At 52.7% G+C, this 25,115-nt stretch overlaps 1 protein-coding gene across 1 annotated transcript in view; it reads left to right on the top strand.

Annotated features, from left to right (window-relative positions):
- The window catches only part of RUNX3 (RUNX family transcription factor 3), a gene marked incomplete at both ends in the record, with an annotated part of 46,417 nt that extends 22,009 nt beyond the window's left edge, over nt 1-24,408 (top strand). The window contains 2 exons of the mRNA XM_080632478.1: nt 13,292-13,456; nt 23,885-24,408. Coding sequence (XP_080488604.1) covers nt 13,292-13,456; nt 23,885-24,408 — 689 coding nt within the window. The remainder of the gene's footprint in view (nt 1-13,291; nt 13,457-23,884) is intronic.
- Nucleotides 24,409-25,115: the final 707 nt, after the last annotated feature.

A 25,115-nucleotide genomic window follows, 5' to 3' on the forward strand; every position in this document is an offset into this window, starting at 1 on the left:
TGTATTCTTTTTAACACATATATGTGTGCGTATATGTGTGCATAGAAATAGCTGGGGGTTTTCCCTTCCTTGACTGCAGTGTGGCAAATGGGTGGGACATGGTGCGTGTTGGCTCCCATTGTGCAAGGTCAGCACTGGCTGGGGCTGGAGGCTGGATGTGGGGCTGGTGTGAGCAGGCAGAAAAGCACCCTTAATGCGGAAAGAATTGGTCATTTGTCTTGGTGTCCTGGGAAAGCCCTGGGCATCATCTTCTCAGATGCAGCAAAATCCCTCCAGCCAACGTTCTAGTGAAGTTTTGGGGTCAGAAATGCAGCTGGGCTCCCTGCCCCATCTCTGAGCATCCCATTCATCTTCCACCCCTGTCTCATCCCTTCATCTAAGGCCCATAAGCAAGTCTTTTAACTAAAGCTCTATCCAGAAAAAAAACCTTCTGGGGAGTTTCAAATGGAGTTGAGAAGGGTGAGAAATCGCAGGGAAGTGGATGAGAGCTGGAGCCCCCCCCTCGGGGCCTGGGAAGGAGCCTGGATGGGGGCACCAAGGGAGCTGGTCCCAGGGTACTGAAGAACTGAGAGCGCTGGTTTGAGACCCCACAGCCACGTGAGGAGCAGCACCAGTGCGTGTGGGGCTGGTGACTGTGGTGGCCTTGGCTGAGCTGCTGTGGTCTCCAGGCATCCCTGCCAGCGTCACACTGGCCCCTCCGAGCACCCGCTCACACAAAGATGGTGTTTTCTTGTGCTCAGTCTCCTTCTGGGTTAGATCTGGAGAGGAAAAGGACATTCTGTCAAGTTGGCACCTTAGCTCTAAACAAATAGCGCAGCGGGTGCCAAGTGTTGACATTCTTTGTACAAACAGGAAGTAATAAAATATTTGAGCTTCCTGTGAAATTTCCTTCTATTTTTTTTCCAACCCCTCCTTTTCTGCAGCTCTTGGTTTAGCAAAAGCCCCGCTCGGCCAAGCTGCAGCCCTGGTGCAAGGGCCTCTTGCACCCACAGCTGCTTGCAAAATAATCCGCAAGAAGCAGCACACAGGGGAATGAATAGCTGGAAGCTGTACAGGGGTGTTCAGTCTGTTCCTGGGCAAATGGGAGCATCTCCAGGGCCTCCCCCATCACACCCACCTGCTGGCTCCTTTCCTTTCCATTTCTCTCATCTCCTCCCAGCTCCCCTGTGAGGCACCAGCACCTTTCAGCCCATCTCCAGGGAGCTCTTATGACAAGTAACTTTGGTTTGGTTTGGTTTTCACTTTAGACGCCTTTTTCTCCATCTTTGACTTTTTTCTTGTTGCCATTCAGTGTTCCTTAACCTCTCTTTGCCCCTTTTTAAATCTCTTTTGCCCTTAACCCCTTTTTTCTGATTTCCACCCCATCCCTGCTGTCCCGGCCACAGTGTTGAGGAGGAAAGGCAGACCAAGAGGACTTGATCACTCTCCATAACCCTCATGGGGCAGCACACCTTCACCCAGCTGTGCTTACCTGGGCTATTAACTACTTCTTTGGCTGGGAGCATGCACAGAGCCCTGTGTGCCAGTGCTGGCAAGGTGGGAAGAGGTGAAGGCAGTCACGCTGGAATGTGCAGAGCCCAGCGACTTGCATGGTGAGGGCTTGGACTGTTTTGAGTATGAAGTTGCTTTCTGAATGATGAGGTAGAGGGAGGGATGTATCTTGGATGTTCAGCCCTGAAGGCAGCAGGTCCCTGTGTCCCCCTTGTTAGCAGCAGGGAGAGTGCTTGTGGAGGGGCTGGTGGTGACTGTTGGTGTCTCCAGCCCTGCTCGTTCTGGGTGTGTGTGTCAGAGATCCCATGCCTTTGGTCATGTCCCTGCTTGGTGTGACAACGGCAAGTGCCAGGAGGATGTCCCCATCCTGCAGCATCCACTGGCCAGGCCGGCAGGAGGAGGATGATGAGGGGCTCCCCCTGAACATCACGTAGCTGTTGTGAAAGGGGGGTGAAAAAGCTTCCCACCTCTCCCAGCTCTGAGCTGTTTCCAAGAACCATCACTTCTTTCTTTCGTGCTTTCAAGCTCCTGAGCAGGGTGAGGGTTTTCCTCCCCATGTACGGAGTCAGCCTGAGCCACAGCCCTTGGCTGGGAAACAGAGAGCTTCGGATGTACAAAGGGTGGAAACCCCCTTGTCTGTACCCATGCAAGGTGTCAATAGAATCTGTGTCACCGAGGTGCTGGTGGTCAGCGGCTGCAAGGCTGTGGCTTGGGTGCTGGCTGCTCTCGAGCTCCTCGTGCATGGGGACTGCTTGGCTTCAAGTACAGGGTAAAAAAGCAAACCTGGGAGAAAGATTAACTGTAAAGAGGAAACCCCTCTAAATCCTGTGAAACCCCTGTAAATCCAACCTGAAGGGGCTTTGCACTGCAGAGTGCTGGAGTGGCTGCAGGAGAAGGGTGCCTGTGGGTGCCCTGGCCCCACTGCAAGGGCAGCTCTTGCGGGGAGGGTGCAGGTTGTCTGGCACTCACTGGGGATGACACACACCTCGTGTGGCTCCTCCATCCATGTCGATAACCGAGTGCTCGAGCTCGGCACACCCCGTGTCTCACCCCATGCCTGGCGCCTTGCTGGCCCCAGCTCCCCGCATCCCGATGCGGCCCCAAACACCCCAGAAAATCCTTTCTTTCTTTATTAATTTCTTTAAGATTCATCCGAATCCATTTGTCTTCAGTTCAGAGGAGTCTCTGCTGTGGCGTTTTCTGTTTTATTCCTAGTGGATGCTTTGCTTTGAGGCTAGAGAAAAAAGGATGTGCAGGGCTGTGCTCCAAGTCAAGTGATCCCCCCACTACTTCCGGGGCTGTAGATAAGTCTGAGATTTAATACGCTGCAGAGTGGTTATTTCCTTGCTAGCTTTGGGGCTGCAGTGTCTTCAAAAGCATTGATAGTTTCTGGTGGGATTTCTGACCCCTTGGTAATTGCTTGTAGCAAAGAGCATCTCATTGGGGCTTCCTTTGTTTGCACTGGGTTTTGGGTGGGAAGAAGAGAAAGATGAAGCAGAAACATTCCTGTTACCTTTGGGAAAAGCATCTGACCCCTGAATCCACCCATCACTGGGCTTCAGGGTATGGCAATGGCTGGAGCTTTTGGGAAAGGCAGAGCCACTGTTGGGGAGTAGGAACAATGTGGGAACCCCTCTGCAGAGCTGGTGTTTGCCCCCCAGCTCCATGGCAGTTTTGGCTGGCCCATCTTGTAGTGCTTTGTCCCATGGACCTGGGCTGTATTTACCTGTGGTGTAAATCCACATGGAGCTTCCTCCACATGGGAGAACGGGGAAAGGTTTTCTCATGGTTTTGTTATGACTTGAAGCAAGTTTGAGAGGGGATGGGACCTGGAATTGCTCTGCGGGGCTGGAATTGTGCTGCGGGAGGCCTGGGGCAATGCGTTGTGCCAGCTCCTTGAATCCGGGTAATGAAACCTGTAGCCCTCCCATTCCTTGGATATGGGGGAATCAGGACCTGCCGAATGGCAGACACGGGTGCGACAGCCTGAAATAGCTGAGGATGAAGGAGAGAGAGTGAGGCAGTCAATGGGGTTACAGGATGGGAGCCAAAAAGGACCAAGGGCAAAATGACCCCCTCTTGCCATATTCCCATGTGCACTCTGGGCTGCGGCATGCTCAGGGCACGTGTTTGCTGCGCCTCTCACCCTCAGAGATTCAATACGGCCTCGGCAAGTGCTTGGAGAGGAGAGAATAAATTATTAGAGGGTCTTGTGCTTTTCAGATGCTCGAGTGGAGACCCAGGACGGGGCTGCTCGTGCCAGTATTGTGCGAGTTCAGATCTTTATCTTGGCAGAAAGGCTCCCTCATGGGGCGAGCAAAACTCAGACTGGGGAGGTTTCTGTGATTAAAAGCAGGCTCAGAACTGAAGTGCTCCCATGGGGTGATGGTTTTGGGTATTATTAGGGGCTTTTTTTTATTCCCCTGCTTATCCTTAGCTAGATATAAATACACACGCATTTCCCAGCTTGTCTGGGAAATAGGGAAAAAGAAAAAGGAAATTGCAAAGAAAAAGGAAAAATGAGAGGAAGAAAAAAAGAGAGAACTAAATCAATCAAACCAACGAGATCATTTAAATAAATGAATGACCTCACCACTTCCGGCACAGTTATTTGTCGATATAAAATAGCTACAAAACGTGGTGCTTAAAGTACGCTGATTTCCCATTTCTGGAGAGCTGTCCCCCTCCCTGGGAAGGAAGAGGAGGAAATCCTTAGTGACACTTTCCCTATGAACTCCCTGCTCTGGATGTGCTGCAGCTCTTGGAGATGGATGTTTAAAGAAACTCTGGGGGCTCCACACCACTACTTTGGGTCGTGCTTTGGAACAGAGCTGTGCAGAGCTCGTGGGTCTCCGATCCAGCCCTGCAGGGCCCTAATGGAGGAGCAAAAGGGCTTTGGATGGAATGTGGGCTTTTGGGGGGCCTGGAACACAGCAGGCAGGGGCAATCCTCAGTGGGAATGTAGTATTTTAATAGCTCAGTTCTATTGGTGTTTTCTCTGCTGTCCCTCCAGCTGCCGTGGGGTGGTTGGTGCCTGGGATGGGGCACAGAGACCGTTCAGCTCCATCCCACCCTTCCCTGTCCCATTTGCTCTTTGGATGGAGGCAAATGAAATGCAAACGCTGGGTGATGGCACCGGCTACAAGGCAGAAGCTGGTCCCGCATTGCGGAGTGGGTGCTGGGGAGCGATGAGCTGGTGCGAGGGTCTGGGTTCCTGCAGGAGACTTTGCAAACCAGTGCTTGCTGCCACGGGGAGGTTCTCTGTTTGTATTCCCATCACTAATGTGTTTTGATCCCAACGGGAAGTTTGCACCCTTTGGGATTTGCCCAGGCCGACCAGGGCATTGTTTTCTTGCAGAGGCAGCTTGGACACTGTCGATACATGCATCACAGGCAATTATGTTCAACTGCCTCCTCTTGTTTCTTATAGGCACTGCCATTCAGTTAACGCCTTCGGGGTCCCATCCTGCAAAGACGGGGCAAGGGGGAGCCAGAGAAGATAATGTGTAAAAAGCCCTCAGGGAGAAAAGCAGCCGGGTGCTGGGTTTGCATGGGTTGGGCTGTGCTGGACCCCCAGCCCCATGTCGGACCCGCTCCCCTCTTTCCAGGGCATAGGAACATCCCTGGGGACACCAAAGCATTCCCTGGGGAGAGCAGAGCAGGGACAGAGGCTGCCGACCACGCTCAAAGCGATGGGTTTGCATCGCCTGGGCCTTTGGTGCTACAGCTCGAGGCTGTAATCGCGGCCTCAGGTATTAACACAGCAACCAAAATTATATGGGCTCCAGTAAATTCACCCCTCTAATTATTTTATTTGCCACATACCGTAAATTCCACCTCTCCTTTTATAATCACCTGGCGCATAATAACTTCAAATCATTCAACTTAAAAGTGACCAGCATTTTCTAGGTGAAGCCGTACTGGGAGTCAGAACAGGGAAATGATTTTTGCTTGCATTGTACAAAGAAATCTTTGTTGAAATTGGTTGCAACACCTCCTGCTTTTGAAAGCTTCGGGAAAACCCGAGGGCACGATTCTCAGCTGGGCTGGATGAGGCATTCCTGCTCCAGCTTTGGGGATAAATCGGAATCGGAGAAGCAGGAGTTGATAGACCATTTGTAAGAGATGAACCTGGAGCAAGAGGATCCTCTGGTGGATGGGAATGTTTGGAGAATTAAGTTGCATTGATGCCTCTTCCAGAAGGCTGCTGGGGTTTCGGTGCTGGTGCAGGGGCAGTTGTTGGGTGCTGTACCTATAAATAGCAAAAGAGATTCCCACTGGGAGCAGCGGTGGCCTGAAGGGAGCTGCGTGGAGGGACCAGTGGGCTGGGTGGGATGTGAGTGATGGGACAGGTCAGCATGAAAAGGAGCGTTTGTGAGCACTGGGGCAGGGATGTTGGTGACCTTCCCTCCCTTGCAAAGGGACAGTGTTTTGCCCTGTGCCTCAGTTTACCCACTTGTAAAGCAGATCTAATGACCTGGTGGGCAGCAGGCGATGTGGGAGCATTGCACCTATGTGGAGGTTGCTGTTGGTGAGGATTTATCATGCTGTAGCTGGGACTGCATCATGCCGCATTATTAATGCACTGCGGCCCCATTTCCCTTGGGCAGGATTTGTGAGCTCAGGACAGTGCAAAGGGCCACAGGCTGGAGAAGAGGAAAGAAGTCAGTGCTAAAAGGCAAGTTTTGTTTCAGGGAAGGCAGCAGCTAAAGCACCAGAACTATCAAACAAAACCACAAGATCACATCAGATGTCAGGGCAGGACACATCTCGTTTCTCCCTCTCTAAAGGGCTTATCAGTGCAACCAATCACTTTAATGATGTGGCGGAGGGAGGAAGAGGATTTGACTCAGAGTGAGATGAAATTTAGTTCCGAAGACCCTTCTCTTCCGCTGCCGGAGACCAGTCACCTGCTCTGCAAGAGATAAATCATATCCTGCAGCGGAAGGTGCTTAGACGTGATTTTGTATTATTTTACCTTACTCTTTCCAGTGAATCTACACACTGTATTGGGAGGGGGAGGAAGAACCCAACAAGCAGAAAGCATCCCATCGCCTGTCTCAGCCTCTGAGCCCTTGCACTGTGCCAATGGGAAGGTGCTGAGCAGCTGAGCCCCATGCTCCTGTGCCTCTCTGCATGGAGGTTCCCAGCTGAGCACGTCCCAAAGGCCCTGCTTGTGGTCAGCCCATGCACAGCTCTGCCGCTTTGGCTTTGTTGAAGCAGCATTGCAGAGAGGACTGAGGGTGCTGTGCAGGTAGCGTGGCTCTGGGGCTCTTGCCTGTAGCATTGTGCTGTGTGTGCTGGCAAAGCTCGTCAGCAGCAGTAATTATCTGACATACCAGCCCGTCTCTGGAGATGGAGCTTGAAGCTCCATCCTGGGATAGGGGGATATTAGTATTCAAATGCCAGGGCTCAGCTCCAGCTCTGTCCTAGGGCAAAGGGGAAACCCAGTGCTCAGCATCCTCAAGCCTTGGGAAAGTTAGGTCTGTTTTCATGGACCCCAGGATTGGCAAAACGCTGCTGTACCTGGTCATCAGATGCATCTCGTGTCCATTAGCACATCTCTTGCACAGGTCTGAACCCAGCAGATGGTCCTCCCCATCCTGGGCAGAGTATAACCAGTGTCACCCAAAGGAATTTGATGTGCTTGCCCTAATGGAACAGGTTATGAACTGGGAAAAACCAGCTATACTGGTACCACACGGGTCCCATTTCAAGTTGTTAGATAGCAGGCATTAACTCAGTGCAAATTGGCATCACTCCACTGATCTACAGAGTGACAGCTAATGTATGCAGCTAAAATCTGATCTCAGACGTGGCTGAGGCAATACCAGCTGGATGTACTTGAGATCTCTGCTTCCTCCCCAGCACCCAGCTTTGAAATCTTTGAACCAGGGGGTTTGCCCAATTCCATGAGAACTGGATCGCAGCCCATAAAAGAATTTTGCTTTCCTGGAATCAGGAGCCAGTGCAGAGCAGGCAGTGAGGCTGGTGCTGGTGGGGTTTGCATCCTGCTCCGAGAGCTGCCGTGCTCCCCGCACACTGCAGTGATCTGTTGGCCTGTGGCGCGAGTGGAATTCTCAGATCTGCAAATCAAAGGTCTTAGGAGGCACCTACTTCACTCTGCAGCCCCAGAGCCAGGTTTTCAGAGGTCTTTATGGATGGAAAGGTGCAGGAAAGCACTGACGGGGATTTTCAGCAAGGCACGAGTGAGATAAATACTTAAACCTGATGAATTTTACCCAGTCTGCTGCTGAGCACGCCCTCAGCTTTCCCTATGCTGAGAACTGCTATATAGTATCTTTGCAAATCCAGAAAGACTCAGTCTCTCTGCTGAAACCCTGGGAACGGGGAGCTCGTGTCCTTCAGGGATTTGTGCCGAAGGTGTGTGGAAATTTGGGCGTGATGTTCCTCTGGATTTGAACAGGGACCACGGCCCCTGAATCCTGGGGGCTTTTGGAGATGCTACCCTAGCTTTCTGATTAAATCTCTAATTTAATACCCTGCTTTGTTTTCCTTCCAGAGGGCTTGGTTTTAGGGTCTTCCAGTGTAATAAAAGGCCACAAAAGGATTTATCAGAAGGTGCCCCCATGGCAGGGCGGGCAGGAAGAGGCAGAGGCAAAGGTACTAACCCAGAAGTGAGAGGAGATGAGGGGCTTGCGAAGCCGCTAATCAATGCCAGGCTGCCTAGAACGAACATCTCCCGCTGCTGGAGCTTCAGACAGCAAAAAACCTCCTGTAAATGCAACATATCTCTGTGCTTCCTGCCAGCTGGCCAGCAGCCAGCCTATTTCCTTCAAAAAGAGGGATATTTATTTTCATCCTTTTAGAGGCAGCCAATTCATCTCAGACCACCACCAGCCAAAAAAGCTTTATAAATTAGCAGCCCTTTTCTTTTAATTCTCTCCTCCACCCCCTTAAATATTCTTTTCCTCTCGTTGTTGGAGCCGGTGTAAACCCTCTGCCAGGACGTGCGAGCCGCGGCGCATTGCGACACACTCCCCTTTCTCTCCAAGCTGGAGCAAGACAGTAGCGGTAGTGTCTCACGAAAGCCAGAGGAAACCAAAGCAAAGCCTCGCCGTGACTGATTCTCTTTCCAAATGGCGTAAGCAGGCCAACTTCAAACATGTGAATAATGAGTTATCTGTGCCTCACTTTGTTCGGCAGCAGAAGAGAAGGTTCCTTCTAACTTTTTCCTCCTGCTCCCTCCTGTGAACTTCTGGGCTTCAACTTTCAGAAGCGGGCTGAAGTAGTGCTGGCGCTTGCCGGCTGCTGCCTCTCACCGGGGCTTGGTGGAGACCTCCATTGTCCTCCTTGAGTCCCTTTCTGCCATGGGCAGCCAGTTCCCATCTCCACACTGTCCTCCACTGGCTGTGGGGCTCCACCAGATTCTTCTTGGCCGGGGATTTCCCATGGCGCATCTCAAGCTGGAGATGGGTTTCCAGGGGAGACCTGAGGGATGTTCATATCTTGTGTTATAGGTGTACAAAGATGAAACCACTCCACCATCTGCTGTAAGGGACAGGCCTGCTGTTCCCATAGCACAGGCGTTTCACATGTGGCTTGTTTCTGGAGCATGTGCTGGGACTTGATAGTCAAGCCGGGACTGAGACTGGGAAAAAATTCAACTGTCTGTAGAGGATTGGTGTGTCTCTGAAGTACCTATTCTGAGGGCTACAAGTGGGATTTGAAAGGTGTTTTGTGTGCAGAATGGAGTTCTCTCCGCTGCTGATTGCTTTCTTGTGGTCCATTCTCATGGACATGTAGAGACTAAGGCACTGGATTATGTGCAGTGTGGCTGCACGGACTGCTCCCGGCGAGCTCCTTGGCTGGGCTGTGGCATTTGGCTGTTGGTATTTGAGCAGAGCCTTTGGTGCAGGATGGTGAAAGCTTGTTGGTGAGATGCTTGGAGCCTTGCTTCAAAGGTGGACGCGTGGGGTCCCTGTGGCCGCTGATGGCTCTGCTCGAGCTGCTGCCTGGCTCTGGCAGCCTCTTCAGTGGAGCTAAGGAAATGATCTGCAAATGTGTGTGTTAATGAAGATCCCCCCGGAGCTGAAACGCCGCGTTTCCTTCACTCCAGCTTGCCGCCAGCGCTCACAGCAAGACGCCTGGGCAGGGCCAAGCCACTTCCCACCATCTGCTCTCCCGCCCTTTGGTAGCACGGGGCTATAGTGGGGATGGGGACCAACGTGGCACCCAAATCCGAGGTGGGAGAGCACGCTGCTCCCTGTCCCTCCCGACTGTAACCCCTTTCTACCTTTGATCAATTTTATATACTGCATCTCAGTAATCTGGGGAAATAAGCTGCTTTTGGTGAACACCATGGACACCCACCCACTGCCTGGAAACCCCATCCAGGTCCCGGCTTCGGAAGCCTCATCAGGTTGCACACTCCTAGAAGGAAGAGCAGGATGTGTTTAGTCTTTGAAATGTTTTAATGCAGAAAGCATGTCTTTAAATCATAGCTTTGAGGGCCTGAGCTGCAGCACGGCACACACTGTTTCGCTGTCTGCATTCCAAGGAAACACCCAAAACTTCCAGTATGCTTCTTATTACCAGCTTAAAGTGTCAAATTCACATCGGCTCTTCCAGCTGGGAAGTGTTCGATGGGATCGTTTGTTTGATATGCTGATACAGATCTTGTTGCTACATCGGGATCGTAGGTGATCTGTCAATGTTTACATCATGTCGTGTTCAATATCGGAGTGAACTGACTCGGAAACCCAATCCAGTGGTGAAACCCTTGTGCTGCTGACAAGAAGTGCTGAAGGTCAGTAGCTGCCATTGTTTCATAGTACTAAGGACCTGTTTCCCTAAACATTGGCCCGCAAGCCAGTGACAGCATGGCTGGAAAGGCAGCACAGCATCTCCAACCCAGCAGCAGGTTTCATGCCCCAGAATTCACAGGTTGGGGTGATTAAGACTTCTCAGACAGATTCCTTGGGATAAGGTCTGGAGCTGTTTGAAGTCGGTTAAAAAATCCACCCACTGGCTTCGTCAGGCTTTGAGTCTGTCCTTGGGTTAAGCTAGAAACCACCTTCCTCTTCTCTAAGGTATGAGCTATTGTTCACTTGACGACATTGGTTTCCTCTCCATGGCAGCTGTGGGTAGATGGGGAAGGGCTTTTAATGAAGTCAACCGCTGCAGAAATTAAAAAGCTCAGGTTGTTCTGATGAAAGAAACCCATTAACAGTGATTCTCTCTTGCGTGACAAGGTCTGACGTCCCCAGCTCTAAGTGACAAGAGGCAGGAAGTCCTGGGCAGACAGCCTGTACCGAAGAGGGTTGGCAGCCCAAGGTGGTGGTTTTTAACTCATTCGCTGCCCTCTGTCATGCAGTTTATTGCTGCCAGGTCCCACCCATGGAGATGGGTGAGATACAACCTGGAGAGGGTCTAGGAGAGCTGAAATGGTCCTGATCCCACCACAGCCCTCATCTGGGTTTTCACTCCTACGTGAGCCCCCGTGTTTGCTGTGACTTACACTTGCATCAAGCTTTCTGCTTTCTTTGTCTTAGGATGGTTTTGGGGAGGTTTTGTTGGTAACCGCAAACCAGCCCTTTCCAGAGGGTGTAGGCACAGCACTGCTGCTTACTTTAGGCTTAAACCCCCTGGGCTGTGCCCACCTTCAGCAGCCTGGGGACCAGGGCAAGCAAGTGCAGCTTGATGCAGCCACATGCAGCCCTCAGTCAAGCTGTGTGGCAGAACCATCCTTAAAAACATTCGCAGCACTGAGGTCACTATTTTGTAGGGTTTTCTCAGTCACACGAAGGATGCTACTGCAGGATGGGGTTTCAGCTGAGACAGAGGCAGAGAATTTATTTCCTATTAAATTTATGTAGAAGTTGGTCTTTTAAGTCTTTCTGGCTTCTCTGCTACGCTCTGCTTGAGAAAACTGCCTAAAAGTACAACATAAACTGACTTTTCTTCTTCTGTGCTCAAACGTATACTGAAACAACCAAACTTGGACCAAAACAAGACACCCCAGTGCACATGCTTCCCCCTGGGGACAAGTGCCGAGTGACAGATGCTGCTCCCGTCTCCAAAGGCGCTCAGATAAGGCTGAGGTGCCTGCGTCCAGGGATGCACAGAGATTAGAAGAGATGGTTTCTGGTGCAGATTTGAGGTTTCCTTGGTTTCCTTGACACAGCAGGGGAGCGCTGGGGTTTGCTTTCTGCTGGGAGTTGGCCCTCACCAAGCTCTGCTCTCCGGTGTCAGTATACGTTTCTGTTTGGAGTTTCACACACCGGGAGCAGGGGGATTGCAGGGTTTGGGGGGGTGGTGGGGTTTCACCTCCATGTGGAGCTCCCAGAGGAGGGGCAAAGGCCCTCAGAAGCAGAAGCTGGGTGTGATTTGCTGTTGTGGTACCCGTGGAGCGGCACCATGGCAGGGAGCTGAGCCGGGAGCGCGAGATCCCTCCAGAGCCAGTGCTCTGCTCCTGCCCGGCGTCTCCGCAGACAGTCCGGGAGGACGAGCCAAGCAAAAGAGATCAGAAGATAGCACAGAGCAGCTTGAAAGAGGGGGAAATCCGGGGACTTTCTGTGGCTTTGCTATAAACTGACACCAAGCTCCCGCTCCGCAGCTGTGAGGGGCAGGGAATGGGGGTGCCAGCAAGAGGAAGTCTTTCAAATGCATCAATAACAGCCACCGAGAACTGAGCTTGACTCGGCTGGGCTGTAGGGCTGGATCTGATAAGGCCCAGCAGCTCTCAGAAGAGCTGCAGAAGGATTTCTTCCCAGCTCCTTGCCTATCTCCCCGGCGTGCCCGCACACCTCCAGTGCCCCGAGCCCTGCGCTTGATCGCGCTGGGATAAGGCATTCGCCACCTTGGGAAGGTCCTTCCATGGCAGGTGCAAGGAGCTGGGGATGTTGCTCGTCTGGTAAAGAGCAAGGAGAACCCAAGGTCTGAACCTGGCACCAACGTAAAACCAAAGCAGCTCCGGCTTCTCTGGAGTCCCTCCAGCTTTGTGCGGGTGTAACTGAGACTGGAATCGGGCCCAGAGAGAGTGAAGCTGTTTGGCGATGATTAATATAGTAAAATGCAAGAGTTATGTATCAAGTGTATTTCATGCGCCTCTCGCCTCGGGACACTTAGCATAAATTTAATCATTATTGCCCTGTGCCAGCAGCTGCTACCTAAGGAGCTGGGAGTGTTTTACAAACGCTCATTAGCTGCTGCCCTGCCTGGGGAGGTGGGTGAATACTCTCCCCATTTGATGGGTAGGAAAAGAGGAACAGAGAGAAAGCAAAGTGAAGTGGCCACAGCATGGTACCGGGCAGCTGCTCCCTCCCTCCTGCGGCTCCTCCAGCCCTGCCTGGCTCTGACCCCGCATGGACAGAACTGGGGATGGGGCTGGAGCGGGATGAGTTTGTTCTTTGTGCACTGAGCAAACGCTGTAGAAAATACTTAAAACTCAATGTTTCCTTTGCTGTTCCCCAGTCACCACCCTGCCAGGAGATGGGGCAGAGTGAGCAAGGGCTGCTGAGGGCACAGCACAGGGCATCCTGACCCTGGCGCACACATCTTGCTCCTTGATCAGATGCTGGCTCAATGGACCTTCTGGGGCCTCTTTGGGTCAGTCCATGTCCCTTCTTCAGCAGGCTCTGTCTGCCCAAGCCACAAGGTCTTTCCTCATGCGTGCGCTGTGCAGAGCCCCATGGAGCCGACCTGCACCGGGGCTGCCAAGCACTGCCCATGCGAATTAGAGCAAACCACGAAGGTGGAGGCTGTGCCGAGTGTGTAACCAGGGTGCTCCAGCCAAAGGGTAACTGATCAGATATCAGATTCTCTTATCATGTTCCAGGGCACAGACAAAAGCTAGAAGACCAAGCCAAACCCTTCACCGACCGCTACGGGGAGCTGGAACGGCTGCGGCAGTCCATGAGAGTCACCCCAACAACACCTAACCCCCGCGGATCCCTCAGCACCCCGAGCCACTTTGGGTCCCAGGCTCAAACTCCAATACAAGGTAACTGGCTGGGTGCCCCAGCCTGGCGTCGCACCCCAAACCCTTGTGCTTCCGACACTGCCAGCTAGGGAGCGGAGCCGTCCCAGGCGAGCACGCTTCCCTCCGGATGGTGTTTTAGGGTTGGAGTCCAGCTCTCCCCTGGGTAAGGAGCCCTGCCTGCGGGACAAGGGGTTTGCTTGGGTTTCTTGATCGTAGAAGCCTTTTTGCAGCCATTAAATGAGCAGATGGCTGCTGAACAGTAAACCCAGGTGTTTTGCTTTAGATACAGGGTCTTAGGGAAAACGGAGCAGTTTCAGCAGGAGCATGAAGGAGATCATAGCAATGCACGTTGAATCCAGTAGCTTCTTTGACATGAAGGCGCCCGTGTAGACGGTTAAGCATCAACTAGAAAGGGTGTATTATACTTTACATGCTAATCCAAATGGTTTCTTATCTTGTTGCATTGTGTTTATGCCAAGTCTGGTGATCCATCAGCCAGCTCCAGCATAATTCCCCACACGCATGCACACCTGCATGGGTGCACGCGTGCGCACACACACACACAACCTTTGCTCTTCCCATATTTGCCATCAGCATGGCTGAGCCCTCGGGCGTTCCCCAGGCATCTGCATCAAAGCTTGGTGCCAGAGGTAGGAATTGCCACCAGTTACCCAAGGTGGCAGAGGTCAGCCTGCTCCTTCCCATGCACCCGAATCTCAGCTCCACACAGCACTGGAAATACCCGTCTGCCTCCCTGCTCCCAGCTTTCTGCTTGGCTCAGCACGGCCGCATGCTACCAGGATGCATTAAGAGGCTGTTCTCCTGTCTGCACCTGGGACATGGTCCTTTTTCATACATTTTAATCATCTCGGTGATGTTCTCCTTTGAACATCAGCAGAAATACGAACAGGGGTTTTAGGGAAGCGTTTACGCTGCTTGCACTTTGAGTTTGGGTGAGAAGTGGCCCTTGGAAGGTTTCATTTGAAAACTTCCAAAAGCCTTTGCGTTGTGTTTTCAGGAGTGCTGCAGATGATTGAAACCCTCAGTATCGGGGCAAAGAGGGTGTCTCAGGTGCAAAAACCTGTTTGAAAACGTTACCTGAATGGTAGAGCTGCCCCGCTCCTCCCAACTCCAAATTGCAGTGAAGTTTAATTTAATTTATTTCTCATTGAAATGCAAATCTCCATGCTTGGAATTTTCACTGATATTAGCACGGTTTGTGAGAAGAACCCGGGCACTGTGTGTAGGATTATCATTTGATTCTTGTTTTAAAAGGCAAGAGGGAGGGAGAGAAAGAGCTTCATAGACTCGTCTCGTTGGCTGTAACAAACAGTTCTTGGGGGCAGGGAAAAGAAAAATATGTGTATTTTAAATTAGCACAGTCCCCTGTCGTGCCAGAAACCCAAAGAGCATTGCTTGGAGCAGAGAATCAGGTGATGACACAAATGCAGCAAGGCAAAAACTGAAACTGGCCACAAGCTGCCATCCCTGCCAAACTCCCAAATGTCAAGTGACAGCAGGAGTGGAGACACACAGAATTAGCCATCTAAAGTCATTCCTGCGGAGGGAATCCAGAGTACCAGGAATGCTGCAGAAGGCAGTTCGTGCACGCTCTGCTCTTGGCTCCCTTGCTCCTGAGTTGGAGGAACTGTCTTAAAATTACTGTGGGTTCTTCCCAGCGTCACTGGGAGCAGGATCAGCTCGGTCGTTTTAATCTCGGCCCTGTCCTTTTGACACAACGCTGGCTACAACCAATATAATAACAATAATACTAAAAAACCCCAAAATCTCTCTCGCACACACACGGCTTATTCACCAAGATCATCATTTTTACCCAAGTAAGTGCCAAGAATAACGCCGGAGTTAACAGGCCTGTAATTCTCACGACTTGGCACGTTCTTAGGTAACACACACGAGAAGCCGATTAGCAAAAAGCATAACGAGATACGGGTTAGGAGGAGCCAATGGGGCAGGCTGAGGTTCATCCAGCACCGCTATCCTTTACATGGTGCTTCCCAGCCTTACTGTTCTCTGTGCCGGGGGCCACTGGAGATGTAGGTTTTCCCTCCACAGCCGCCTGCCCATGGCCTCCCGGTTCTGCTGACCGGGCATTTTACACAAACGCTTCCTAATCCGCTCCTGGCAAAGCCAAGATGCTCAGAAACAGCTTCAGCCAGCGAGGGGGGATTCAGGCACCTCAAGTCCCTGAACTCAGCACATGGAGGTTGGGCTTCGAAGCTGATGGGGATGCAGGAGACAGTGTTGGTCTCTGAGGTCCTCTGGAGATGCGTTTGCCCTGGTGCAGCCCAACCTTTGCTCCTCAGGCTGTGGCCACCGTGGAGATCACAGCAAGGACGTTGGTGGAGATGGGAGAAGGATCTGGCCTTCAGCCATTTGCAGAAGACTTTCAGTAAAGCAGCCCCCGGAGGTTATAAATAGCCCCCGAGTAAAATGATCCTCTTGAGGTTAAATGGTCTCAAACCAGAAACCTCCCGGTAAGAGCAAACCGATCGTTTCTGAAGGGCATGCCAGGAAACATGGGAGGAGAGTGTGCTCAGCACCGAGCCCAGAGGGTCACATCCTGCTCTTGCCCTGGGTTCTGCTGCCCAGTGTCAACATATTCCAGTGGCGTCAGTCTTGCCCTACCCCATGCAGCCGGGCAGGGAATCGATCCCTTCCTCTGCCTGTCCCACGAGCAACCCTCCTCACACCAGGAATCATTCCTGCTTTGGGGGAAACCAGGGCGCTTGTGAGCTCACCCTAGTGTAGCTGTGAGGAGAGCCTGGCACAGTAGCCAGGCAGCAGGACAGGCAGACCCTCATCTCCCTTCAGCAATGCAGCTTCCCTGGCCTCAGCAGAGCAGAGCCATTCGCCTCCGTTGAGGATTTGGCCTCATACTTCTCCAGTGAGGTCTGGAAAATGTGAGGTTTTGAAATCCCGGCTCTCCCGTCTCCGCAGCGAGACACCAAGCTGTCATTAGGATGTCTTGAAACGGTGCCTTATTACGGGGCATGCGAAGCCAGAGCCTTGCGTGCTTGCTTCATTCCGAGTTTTGTCTCCTAGCTTAAAAACAAATCAAGTAGCTCTCAGAAGTGAAGCAAGATGTTCAAGGAACTTGCTTTGTGCCTCTGCTGCTGCTCTGGGGCAGTGGGGTGATGACAGATGTGTTCCCCTGGGGCGACAGCCCCTGCAGCCCCCGGCTCTCACCATGATGCTTTGCCCTTGTCCCAGCAGTGGTTCATGCTGGACCGCTTTATTCCCATTGCGACAGAGGGGGCTGCCCTGGCAGCGGCTCCGGTGCTCCAGCTTTGTGGTGGAAACATCTTCAACAGCTCAAAAGCAGTTGTGTGCGTTGTCCAGCAATGTGTAGAGGCCTTGTGTACACGAGGGCAACTGCAAAGTGATCTCAAACTTGATCTGCTCAGAAACAGAGCGAGCTGCTTTGATTAATGCACTTAGCGCACCCTTACACACTCTTCATACTGCTCCAGCAGAACCAAATTCCCTTGACTTCACAGGGAGAACAGTAAACACTGGATCCTTTTGCAAGCTCCATCCTGCCTCCCCCAGCCCTTTATTTGCCGAGCGGTTTGAGAGACGTTGTGTTTGCTGGTGAAGAGCTTCCAGATCTCCTGTGCTGGAACCTGGTCCACCATAACCAGCTCGATTTCCAATCTGCTACTTCAAACCAGTGCAATGTTTTTACCACAGGGCAGCCATCGGCAGAATGCCTCACCACGTGCATTTAAAGTAAAAGCTCTCTCTCTTTTTCTTTCTAAATGCACATTTTTAAAGTATTACATTACTTTTAAGAAGCCTTTTGGCATAGGCAGCAAGTGCCCTATTGTTTCTGAAATGCAACGTGGCTCCTCTGAGGTTAAGTCCTGAATTATGGGCCCGGCAAATACCCTGAATTGCTGCTTCCTAATCCCTGTCCAGATCGACTTATGGTTTCTTTAAAATATCCGTTTCTTAATGGATAAAAACATTCTACCATGGGCAGAGACTAAATTGTTTCCAAAGGAAGCTAGGCAAGCATTAGTGGGAAGAAAACATACTGTGGGATTCAGCTTCAGCCTCAGAGGAAGGAGCGCGCTTGAGATGGGTTTCCTGCCTGCTTTCAGGCTTCTGTGCCTATCTTTAAACTGCTTCTCTGCTCCTCTCAATTACTTTTGCCCGCTGCGCAGTGAATGTCCCTTAGATGAGTGTGGTGTGTAACCGTCAAAAAGGAACCACAGGCCAGTGCTGGACGGGAGCATCCCCCTGGGGAGAGCCCAAGTGCCCGCAGCTGCTGCCTTGCTGCTGATGTGCAGCCACCTCCATGTCCCAAGTCACAGCTCAGATGCCCAAGGGCTGCATCTCCTGTGCAACAGCAGGAGAGTGGAATAGCACAAGAGGCCCAGATCCAGGCTCCAGGGATCCTGTCCTGCCTTTGACATGGGGTTTTTGGATGTGCTGGTATCCTCACTGCTAGCCCGGGGGCCGCTGCAGGAGATCACTGCCTGCATTTGAACCCCATCTTCATTGCCCCATCAGCCTCTGCAATCAGGCCCTGCTCCGCAGTGGGTTTCCCATGGCAGACTTGGCCTGGTCCAAACCTGCTCAGCAGGCAAGGTGGTCTAGCTGCAGGCTGGGTTGTAAATTCAGCAACTTCCTTTTATGTAGTCAGGGCTTGTTAATTTTGTTAATACCCTTTGAATGCAGGTAAAGAGCGAAGCGCAGGCAAGCCAGAGGCAGTGCCTGCCATCAAGGGCACGTTTCCCGTTCAGCCCACCCACCCGCTCCGGTTAGCACCGTTAGCTTATTCATGAGCTGTGCGGGATGGATTGGCGGGGGTTGGCTGATGCGGCCTTGGGATGCTGAGGGGAAGAGAGGAGCTGCTGCGGGAGAGGAAGCGGGGAGAGCCTGGCTTGTTTAGTCTAGTGAAGGCAGGCTGGGAGCGAGCTGATTGCTCTGTGTAAATACATCCAGGGGGTAAACAGCAGGGAGAGGAGCTAATGTAAGCTATGAAGGACAGTGCTGGCACAGGAGATGGGGCTGAACTGGCCCTGAAAAGATCCAGACTGGACATTAGAGGCAGGGTCCTCCTGAGAGGGCAGGATGGGTCCAGAATGAGCATCCCAATGGAGGAGTTTGCAGAGGAGGCCGAGATGCAGTGCATGATTCGCTGAGCTGGGAATACCTGGGAATCTCCATCTCACTGCCTGTGCAGAGCAGGAGGCTGCTGCCCAGAAGGTTTTAGGGCTGATGGGAAGTGCTGGGAGAGGACTCAGAGCGGGGACTCGCGCTGCTCACCGGGGTACGTGTGTGTGTGTGTGTGTGCGCGGCAGCACACGGTGTCTGGAGACAACTCGAGAACTGAGCCGCGGACGTGCTCGGCAGCCTGGAGGAGGTGCCTGGCGATGCTGTGATAAGGGACCCGAGTGTTGTTGTGTTTTGGTTTGGGGTTTTGCTTTTTTCTCTCTCAAACTCTGCAGAGGAAGTACTTGCACCCAGTTCGTGAGCTGGTTGTATCAGATACAGAACAATCGCTCCATGGGCGTGTAACAACGGATGCTGTTCACACCCTTGGGTTCTTTTTTCTTTCAACACCACCCCTCCATCCCCCAAAATAAATTTTTGCTCTATTTTTCGTGGTGTGGGAGGAAGGGGCCGCTCTCTTTTTTAGTTGGCCCTTACTTGGAAAGGAATGAACTTGTTCACACATGTGACGGAGGCGTGAGAGCCTGCCTGCGTGTGTGGGGGCAGAGGAGAGCGGCGCGGCTCTAGAGATGAGCTGGGTCTTAAGAAACCAAATGCATCTCGTGCACCTTCCCGTGCAGAGCAGATTCTCTCCGTCCTTGGCCACCTGCCTCTCGTGCTCCCAGATGGAGCTGTTACGACCAGTGGAAGGAAGCAGAGAGGAAGAGAGGTCAGGAAAATGCTGAAAGACAAGTTAGAGGTCCGAGTATCACAGAAACTAGTACAGAAAAAATAGCCAAGGATATATACAGAGAGAGAGTTTCTGTCCGCGCTCCGTCTCGCACGTGCATGTGTACTATATACATAAGCATAAAGTATCATTAGTGTTTACACTGTCGTCAATCATCATGGCATTAGGCAGGAAAGGAGGGTTTTTTTCCTCCCCAGGCTAGATTTTTCATGACGATTATTTTGCAAGGCACGAATATGCATATAAATAAAATGGTGATATATGGCCAGGCTGTAGATATTTATATATTCTATATGCTTGGAGAGTGCCGCACTATCAAATTCCCTTTAAATTTCCTTTATTCTGTCGGTGTGTACCACACACTATGAGTATTTGTGTGTTGTGTACTACACACACATGCTTAGCCCTATTGCTGGCCTCAATAGGCCACTGCGTGTTCCCCACATCTCTAAAATGGGGACCAGAGTGATGTCATGAGATGAGGGCTGAAATAGAGGGGCAGCCCTGAGGTTCATCTCCCATTGCTGCAGAGGCAGCTCTGTGCACCCACCTCCTTCGCACCCACCCCAGAAAAGCCCTGTATCGTCTCCACGGTGCAAAGCAAGCTGCTGTGTCACTTGGGCGCAGTTGTTTTATCTGGAAGGAGCTGAGCAGCTTTGAAAGCCTGTTTCTGTCCAGCTCCATCTGCGGGGGGGGCTTGGGGGTCCTCAAAAGGTGCAAATTGCAGCTGCACAATTAAACACCGGGGTGTGTCCTGGCCTCCGTGGTCCCCCAGCAGCACAGCCCTAGCCAGGAGACAGTGGCATTACTAATCAGGGCTTTGACCTTTACATGGCTTTTATTTAATACACATTCCACACTTCCCCAAACTCCCATCCAAAACATTGACATTTCCGCTGATAGATTGGGTCAGATTTTGGAGTAGTTGGGGGACTCAATGCACTCTTACAATGGTTAAATTCTTACAGCTAAATGGGCTTATTCAGTTAGTGCAGCAGCTGGTGTGATTTCGAGAAGAAAATAAACATTTCCTTCAAATATTTTGATTGGCAACTGGACAACTGAAATACTCAAGCTCAGATTGCCAGGGCCCAAAAAAGCAAATGGGGGCTGGACAGCGAGTAAAGGAGGCAAGCGTAGTAAATCCTCCTCCGCAGCAGCACGCACATGGGTGAGAGATGTGCTGGATGCTGCCTGTACTGGGGATGGGGCAATGGTGATGGAGTGATGGAGTGATGGGGTGATGGAGTGACGGGTGATGGGTGTTTTACAGCCCGCGGTTGGTGGGGGCTTGAAGGGCACATGGGGCCTGTGGTTCAGCTTCATCCACACCCATTTCCCCATCATTTGCTTGGTGCATCACTTGCTCATCATTTGACGTTGTTTGACGTTCGACTGAGCGTGATGGAGGGTTGCTTTGCTGCTGAGTTGGGCGTTATGGAGGGCATTAATGGCAGTGGTTTATTTGGACCTTGCTGGGGGGGGTTGTGTCAGTAAAGATCCCCTCAGCTGCAAGGCAGGAGGGACGATGAGGCAGGCACGGGGCTGCGTGGCTTTGTCCTGTGTGGATTCACGAGGTGGAGGAGGGGTAGCCGGAGGTGAAGGCGCTGGGATGCAGGAGCAGCCCGGGATGAAGGCGCTGGGATGAAGGCTCAGCCCCGCACGTTCCGGCCGCTCCCGCACCGAGCCGCGGCTCCCCCTAGCGGCCGCCTCCCGCCCGGCGAGCGCGGCGCCCCCTGCTGGCGGCGGGAAGGTGCGGCTGGGGCTGCCCCTCGGCGCGGCGGGGCAGCACCGGGGCAGGGGCCGCGCTCCGCCGGGCAGCCTGTGCTGTGTCGCGACAGGGAGCGGGCACGGACCGGCTCTGCCTCCCGGGGGCTGCTCGGGCGTCACATGGCGCGGTGCAGGGCTGCCAGAGCCCGGGAAGGCAGCACACGCACCGCACCCCCCCACAGCACAGTGGCAGATGCAGCAGTGGGGTTGGTTTTGGGGTTGTTCTGGGGTTCTTAGTCTCAGACCGGTCTGGTAAAGCCGGAGCGTTGTTCTGGGCCAGACTTTGACCCTGAGATCCAGTGAGGATGAAGATAGCAGCCAGCGCATCCCCGGCCCCGCAGCAGCACACGCAGCCTCGGTGAACACACTTGTGTCTGAATCGGTGTCAAGGACCCGCTGCCAAGCGTTGCAAGTTCAGGCCAATATAACTTAGACTCTAAAAAAAAAACCCAAACCCCTTTGAGTGCGTTATAGAGGGAAAGGGAAATGTGCCCTGAGCACTTGGGGTTTAGTTCGATTTGCATTTCATGGAATACTATTTACAGGCATGTGAAAGGTACCGCAGGAGCGAGGTGCGATCGCTGGGAAGCATCGTCTGCTCTTGGGAAGGCAGCGAGCAGCAGCCTGGGGTTTCGGGGGGGATTTTGAGACTGCTTTATCTCGGTGTACGGCAAAACAGCGCAGCCACCGCTGCCGCGACGGGCTCCGGCTGAAGTGATGGGCTCTGGCCAAGCTGCTTCTTGCAGAGCCGGTCCCCACACCTCGGCTCCCCGCGGCCGGCAGCAGCGCTGGTGCTGCTCCTGCAGTAGCGCGGCTCTGGGACGGGGCAGAGGGTGCTGCTGGCGGGCTGAGGTGCGAGACGAGGCGGGGCTGGTCACTTGTGAGCATTTTTCGCTGCGTTGCGCTTTTCCAGCCAGCCCGAGCACGCTGAACGCTCCGCACGGCGGCCAGGCTGGGTGTGAGCAGAGCGGCTTTGAGCTGCTCCTCTCTTATCTCGCACCAAAGCCGCAGCCACGTTCACAGACCAGGCGCTCCCCCACCTTTCTCCTCCTGGAGCCTGCGTGGGAAGATCCCGCAGAATGGCCGGAGGCGAGGGAGGAACCTCCCATCCCCTTCTCCTTCCAGCGCGGTGGCTGAAGGACTCACCTGGGATGAGAAAGAGGGTTCAGCTCCAGTCCCCTCCCTATCTGCACCTCCACAGCATGCCCTTGCCACGAGTTAGCTGGAAGGGATTAGCTCAGGTGACTTCTCCTGGGGAAACACCGCAGGGCCTGGAACACCAACCCCGAGAAGTTAAAAATGCTTCATTGCAATAAATATATATAAAGCACACGTCCTGATGCAGGCATAGCAAATAGACAGCCACATGAATGCGTGTGGCTGTATATATATGCATATCTAAAACCAACAAGCATGTTTGCTGCGCTCATCTCACATGTTTTCTTCTCCGAGTCGATTTAAAATCCAGCTGATGTGACAAAAAAAGGCCGCTGAGGCCAGATGACATTCCACTGCCAAAGCAGAAAGGCGCAATGCCCCTGCTCTTAGCAAGGGAGAAAAAGGGGTCTTGGGAGCAAACAGAAGGCACGAAGAGCCTCCTCGAGGTGGCCAAGGGTTTGGGCTCGGTGCACCAGCCAAGCACTTTGGGCTAGAGCTGCTCTTTCTAGGGGTTTTCCTCTCGTGAGGGTGCTGGAAGGCTGAGGAGGGCACAGTCACAGCATTTCCAGCCGTGCCGTCCTGCATAACCCATGCCAGAACTTGGCGTGCTCTGCTGATGTCTTGGGAACAGAAGTTTTGCTCTGTTTGCTCTCCTTGTACAGCAAACTCATTTCTCTTTGTCTCAGATGCACCAAGGCCAGAGGTGTGCTGGGCTCTGTGAGGAGATGGCAGCAGCCTCGGGTGAGCTGGGAGTGCCACAGGAAAGCTTTGAGGTCCCCAGAGGATCTGCTGGTGGGGATTCCCATCTCTGACATGGGCTTCCTGCAGGAGGACAGGACCCAGCAGCGATGAGTAGAGGTCCTTCTCCAGTTACAAGCTGGCTGTGACCCCCTTGGGTTTAGACCCCTCAAGAAAAGGCATGGGGGGCTCCGAGGGAGCTGGGTACCGTCCCCACCGCTCTGACCCAAGTCTCCCTTCCCCAGCAGGAGAAAGCCTGAATTTCTCACTGCCTTCATTCTCTTGGAAGGAGAAGAATACACAGAGAAATCAAGCGGGGGATACTGTGGCTCCTGGCTTGGGAGTTTTTAGCTGTGTGTTTATCAGCTTCATCCCCTGATGGTATCAGCACGAACAGGCCACCCACAGAAGGCTTAGCAGGCTGGTCTGGACTCCAGCTTTTCCTCCCGGTCTCCGGGTGTGTGTATACACACCACCGACCATCCCAGGGACTGGCCGTCTGGGGCCTGCATCCATTTATTTACTACACAGCTGATGTAATGGCTAAACAGTTTTTTTCTGTGTTTATGGGGTGTGTTTTTTAATCTGCCAGAGATGAATCGACCCCTCGAGAAGTCAGCTCGGTCGTGTCCCTTCTTGGATAGGAAACAACAAATTTCAGGACAGGAAATGGGAGCAACTTAAACAAATGGCTTTAGGGGTTTTGTATTTAAGTTCCCTGGCAGATCCAGGAGATGCTTTTCCCTCTGACTTTAATGCCTTGGGCAGGGGATGGTGCAGGCTATAGGACAAACGCTACCAGCCTCCAGGACAGAGCTCTAACCACCCGCTTTCTTCCTGCCTCCCAACAGGCACGTCAGAGCTGAGCCCCTTCTCCGACCCTCGGCAGTTCGACCGCTCCTTCCCGACGCTGCCGGCTCTCACCGAGACCAGGTTCTCCGACCCGCGGATGCATTACCCCGGCGCCATGTCTGCCGCCTTCCCCTACACCGCGACTCCCTCTGCCACCGGCATCGGGGGCATCAGCATGACCAGCATGCCCACCACAACGCGCTTCCACCACACTTACCTGCCACCCCCCTACCCCGGCTCCACGCAGAACCAAAGTGGACCCTTCCAGGCCAACCCCTCTCCCTACCATTTGTACTATGGCACGTCTTCGGGCTCCTACCAGTTCTCCATGGTGGCGGGTGGCGAGCGGTCGCCCACCCGGATGCTCTCCTCTTGTACAAGTGCCTCAGCAGGGAACAACTTAATGAATCCCAACCTGGGCAATCAGAATGATGGGGTGGATGCAGATGGGAGCCACAGTAACTCGCCGACGACCATGACAACTACTGGGAGGATGGATGAGTCGGTCTGGAGACCCTACTAGGAGGAACTCAGCTGGGCACCGATACCTTTAACTTAATCAGCCACCGTTACATTACTCCCTTTGGTAGTGAATAGAGCAAAATGATGCCTAGGGAGAAGGTAATCCAAAGTGTCCCAAACCAAAAGCAAACCAGGATCTCTGCATGCAAGCATAGGCAAACATCAAGCGAAGATGGACCAAGACCTACATTACATTTCAAGATGAACATCCACTTGAGGCTTGAATTCGTTGCTTGATGTGGTTCTTTTCATATGTTTTAAGTATGTGGATTGTACATAGGGGAAAAAAAAAGGACGTGTGGAATCAGATGTTTGTTTCTTGCAGAACACTCCTCAGTCATCTCACTCGTACCTCTTCCCCACACAAAGCATTCAAAAGTTAGGAAAAGCTCATCCTTCTTCTGCAAAGTGTTTCGGAGAAGAGAGCAGGGAATCATCCAAAGCCATCCCTTTGCCAATGCAGGGAGACTGAACTGAAAAGCAGAAGGAAAAAACCAAAGGATAACCCCCATTGCATCCTCCCCTTCCCTCCTGCCAGCGCAGGGCCCCAACCACCAAAGAGCTGCGGGCGCCGCGAGAGGGTCAGGTTTGCAGCACTGCTGCGGGTCAGCCACGTGAAGGAGAGCTGTGATGTGATTGTTGTGACTTGCTGTTGACGACAGAGGTTGTAGCGTTCTTTTTCAGTCATTGTCGTCACTTTTAACCAGT

Source organism: Psittacula echo (genome assembly GCF_963264785.1).
Source record: "Psittacula echo genome assembly, chromosome: 21".
Taxonomy (NCBI): domain Eukaryota; kingdom Metazoa; phylum Chordata; class Aves; order Psittaciformes; family Psittacidae; genus Psittacula; species Psittacula echo.